Consider the following 5,074-nt stretch of genomic DNA (forward strand, 5'->3'; position numbering starts at 1 on the left):
GATTTTAAAAATTGTTCATGTTTTCATTTTTGTCGTTTTTATGAAGTTTACTTTTTTGTATAAAAATGTTTCTATTTCAAAACTTGTTCTTGTTTTTGCAAAAATGTTTAGAATTTTCAAAAATTATTGTTAATTTTATAAAATGGTCATAATTTGAAATATTTTTTATTTTCTTTATGCTTGTGAAAAAAATGTTTGGCATTATAAAATTTTGTCACGTTTTAAAAATAATGTTGTGCGTTTTCAAAATGAAACGAAATCTCAAAATTCTTCATAATGTCCTGGAAGTATTAAAAATATCAATAAATGCTTCAAATCTGACACTGTTGTCTGTTCTTAAAGGTTCGCGAGAAACATTAGTACGCTGAAGTGATCAGCTCAAGTGCTCTATTTTTCGGCATTTTTGCATTCCCCGGCCTAGTCATGGACCCCCCTGTGCGGCGTGCGCTTTATTCGACGCAATATGAGTCCTATAGGAGTTTCCACTAGCGAGCGTCAAAAGGACGCGCGGAGACTATTTCTCGCCTTAAGCGAGTCAAGAGGAAACTCTCGGGAGCAACTAGTTAACGAGCGCTCCTTCGGGAGCCTCGCAACGATCAACGTCACTTGGCGCGTTCTCAGCCATTCGTCACGTGTCGCGCTCTGGACGCTCCCTTCGGATTTTGTTTTTATTTTATTTTTCCGTACGCGTTTCGTCTTTTAAAAGTTCTTTTTCGGGTTTTTTTACGTTTTGGTTTTCCCCCGGTCTTCCTTAGTTTTTCGATCAAAAAAAATTGAAAAAAAAATTTACACGAAAAAAACACATTTTTTTTCTTTCACGAAAGTCACGGTTTTTTTCGCGAGAGGCACGGTTGTGCTTTAGAGAGAGTCACGACTATGCCTTTCGGAAAAGAAAAAACGCGTTTTCTGTCTTTTTTCTTACGTGAGAGTCACGGTTTTGCTTCCGCGAGAGGCACGATTGTGCTTTCGCGAGAGTCACGGCCGTGCCTCTTGGAAAAGGGAAAACAAAACGCGTTTTTTATTTTTTTTCTTTCGCGAGAGTCACGATTTTGCTTCCACGAGAGACATGGTTGTATTTTCGCGAGGGTCACGGCCGTGCCTCTCAGAAAGGGAAAAAAATACGCGTTTTCTGTTTTTTTCTTTCGCGAGAGCACGGTTTTGCTTCCGTGAGAGGCACGGTTGTGCTTTCGCGAGAGTCACGGCCGTGCCTCTCAGAAACGGGAAAAAACATGTTTTCTGTTTTTTTCCTTCCACGAGAGTCACGGTTTTGCTTCCACGAAAGGCACGGGCGTGATTTTCGTGGCAGGCACGGACGTGCCTCTTTCGAAAAGGGAAAAAAAACTGTGCTCCCGGTTTCGGTTTTTTCGCCCGGTTTTTTTCATCCTGTTTTTTCGTGAAAAAAAGTTCATCAAAACTTATCAACATGGGATCTAGTTTTGAAGATTTCGACACGAGGAATCCAATAGTGAAAACGGTTCGAGATTTGGACGCACAGTTTAAAAAATAAAACATCTTGAATAAACAGACCTATAAAAAAAAGGAAAACTTCCAGGTTGCGACAAGTGGCATGCTGCATGTGCGCCGCTTGTCGCGACCTGGGAAAGTGGAGTGTTCTTTGCAACGAGTACTCCTTAATTAGTGATTTCGAAAACTCTCGCTTGGAGTTTTTGCTGGTCGTGGTCATTATGGGCCGGACCATGATTTGTCTGAGTTACAAGACCTTCCTCGACATATATAACTGCGGTCCGATCCATTTTTTTCAGTTGCATCTCCACATTTTAAAAAATATTCAAGATTTTTTCGTTTTCATCTTCTCTATAAAAAGTCACGACCATTTTCAATTATGAACTTTTCTGAAAATCTTGATTTTTCAAATTTGTGTTTTATTTTATTTTATAAGAAAACACTTTCTTTTTCAAAACTCGTGGGCATTTTATATTCACAAATATTTTTACATCCTCTAACTTTTTTGAATTCATATCAAGTAATTGTGATAGTATGCACACAGAGGCGAATGATGCACACAGGCTAGTAGATAGAATGAGTGATCGTGTAAGTGTGCATGCATGTAAACCGTACTCATAACTAGTGATGCGTAGCTAGCTTTCACTGTGTACATGAAGACGTGGACGCGGGCATGCTGAGTGATGCGTGTTTTGTGTTCGGTGTAAAAAAAAAGAAAGAAAAACAAACTAACACGAGGAGAATAAGCTTGTTTTGAGATGAAATGACGTTTATGTCATACTTAGAAATTATGTCACATCTTCATGAGCCCTACACACTCTCATATAATAATTCATCAAATGAAAAAAATTCATCTGGCTTCTGCAACAACACGACATAAAAATGTCAAGGATGTATGCAACAAAACTATTAAACCAAACGTGAATATGCAGGCACCTCAAACTCAAACATCTTTCACTTACGAGTAAAGTTCATATAAACCAACTTCCGCCTTACATTTTTTCGACATAAGATGGCCAAAATATGGTCTACAACGACACAACAAAATTAATACCGACGTCAAGGATATACGCAGCCTCACGTAACCACGCACCAACTATATTTCTTACGAAATATATCTTCTTGACCTAGCCAGTCGCCACCTTCAAGAAGCTAGGGTATTCTGCCTCCCACTGGTGCCGACGTCGGTCCCTCCCGTCTCGTGTGGCCTTAGGGCCATGGAGGCGGAGTGGATCTCGCTCTTTGCCGATGGAAGGGCTCTGTTTTTAGATCTTTTTTCAAACTTAGTTAGGGTTTGTGTCCTGCTCAGGAAGGCGAGACGGTGACGACTGCCTGAAGATGAAATAAAGGTCTCCCCTCCTAGCCTCCATTCCGGTGATGCGTCTAGTATCATCAGTGGGCATGTGGAGGTATGTCTCCGGCGGATCTGTCTATGATGGATTTGCTCGGATCTATTCGTCGTTCGTGTGTCTTCAGATTGGATCATTTTGATCTACACTCTTAATCCGCGGCGGTTGCTGGTGCGTTGGCTCTATGGGGCCTTAGCATGACGACTTCCCGACTGTCTACTACAGCAATGTTTGCCCGGCTCCGGCGAGGGAGGGGCGATGACAGCGGCGCGTCTTCAACTCGTTTCAGTGCTTGTAGTTATCGCTAGGTCGTCTACGGATCTGGATATAATTTTTATTATTTCTAGTGTCTTGTTGTACTACCATGATTGAAAATGAATATATTGAAAGTTTTTCAAAAAAAATGATATACGCGGCAAAATTATTAATTAAAAAACATGAATCTGCCCGCTGCAGCGATGAAACTCAATCATCTGCCGTTGGCAAGATCTGAATCACAAAAACAACGAGTCGATGAGAAGGAATGACACTCGAACAGGCTGCCTGCATGGTTCAGTGGAGCGTCGCCAGCTCGGCATGGAATCCGTCGGCGTGCTCCTCCCTGACGCAGAACGCCAGCACATTCACGCCCTCGCCGTCCTTCCTCGAACACGGCAGGCACGGGATGCAGCATGGCGCCCACGTCACCTCCATGTCGGCCATCACCCTCGCCGGCCTCCCGCCGCCGAAGTCCACCCCGTCCAGCCCGATGCCGCCCCAGCTCGACACGAACAGCGGCGCGTGCCCGCGGAGCGCGCCGACGACCTCCTCGCCGAACAGCACGGGCTCGTAATCTCCAAGGATGCACGGTATCCGCTCCTTGCCGCGCCTGATCAGCCTCGCCGTCTCGGCGGTGCCGCCGTCCGCCACCGCGCCACACGTCGACACGGCCATCTGCAGCGCGATGCAGTTGCCGTAGTAGCCGTCCTTGGCGCCGATGTGCCTCCGCACGTTGGCCGTGAAGACCAGCAGCGCGGGGGAGGCCGGGTCGGCGTTCATCGCGCGGGTCCGGCACCGCCATACCGCGGCCGCCACGACGTCGAACGTCGAGCACGGCTGGTGGTCCGCGCCGCCGTGCTCTGCCTTGACGCGGTTGATGAAGCTCCAAGGGATGGTCACGTCCGTGCGGGCGTACTCGGCGTGCGTGAAGTCCAGGTACGGCCCCACGGCGCCCAACAGGTGCGGGATCTCCGGGAGCGCCGCGTCGTGCCTCACCGGAACGACCGACGGCGTGGGCAGCCCGCGCGCGAGCTCGCCGACGGCCCCTAGGAACTGGGCCATCCCGAAGGCGTCGGCGACGGCATGGTTCCACGTCGCCCCGACGACGTATCCGCCGCAGGCGAACTCCGTGACCTGCATCATCAGCAGCGGGCAATCTGACATGCGGACGCGATCGCTACACCGGACGACAAAAGCGTCCAGAAGGGCCACCGGCGGCGAGTCAAGGAACCTGACGTCCTCCAGAGTGCAGCTCGCCGTCGCGGCGACGTACTCGACGCCATCACCGGTGCATGCGAGCTGGACGTCCGGGCCGCTGGCGTCGAGGCGACCGGCGAGGGGGTAGTAGTGGACCAGTGCATGGGACAGCGCGCGCCGTATGATCTCAGCCGGCTCGTGGATCGGGCGGTCGAAGACGTGGAGCGACGTGACTGGCAGGTAGAGGCAGCCCTTGTCAGTGGAAGTGAGAGGCAGATGGCCGGCCGGCGTGGGCTCCGACGGGCCGACCAGCACCGGCAGCGAGCACTGGGTCACAGCGAACTTCATCCTGCTCGATCGTGGACTAGTGTAGGTTTGTCTCTTTGGCTCAACTGGTCGGTCGCTCGGTGCAGAATTGCAGATTACAGGCCGACACGTACTTAACTATGGCTAACTTTGGCTTAGTATACAAGTAGTACTTAACCAACCCGAAGTATACTAACGGCACCGACACCAATCCAAGTGGCTTAGCCGCCATTTTTCCTATACAAAATTCGCCACAAGTCTTAGAAAAACTAGCGTGAACATGGTTCCGTTGACAACGCACAAATACCGGACCTCAATACAAGGTGTCAGAAGACTAATCCAGAAGAAGGCCTATCTAATCTGGGGAAAAGCTTTCCCTCGACCCGCTCATCACGCATTGACCGCCATGTGTGGCTTGACCACCATCTCTCTCTCATCCATCTCCTCTGACAGTCCATTCTCCTCGCGACACATATGGCGAGGCCTACGGCCACAGAGCT

General features: G+C 48.7%; 1 protein-coding gene across 1 annotated transcript; it reads right to left on the reverse strand.

The window, feature by feature from the left end:
• Nucleotides 1-3,234: 3,234 nt before the first annotated feature.
• Nucleotides 3,235-4,762, reverse strand: LOC147977987 (acyl transferase 15-like). The gene has a single exon (XM_087516493.1). It carries the CDS (start codon nucleotides 4,614-4,616, stop codon nucleotides 3,366-3,368), a length of 1,251 nt encoding a protein of 416 aa, XP_087372619.1. The 5' UTR covers nucleotides 4,617-4,762; the 3' UTR covers nucleotides 3,235-3,365.
• Between the last annotated feature and the right edge of the window lie 312 nt (nucleotides 4,763-5,074).

Source organism: Triticum urartu, chromosome 3A, assembly GCF_056163025.1.
Source record: "Triticum urartu cultivar PI428250 chromosome 3A, HENAU_Tu73, whole genome shotgun sequence".
NCBI classification, from domain to species: Eukaryota; Viridiplantae; Streptophyta; class Magnoliopsida; order Poales; family Poaceae; genus Triticum; species Triticum urartu.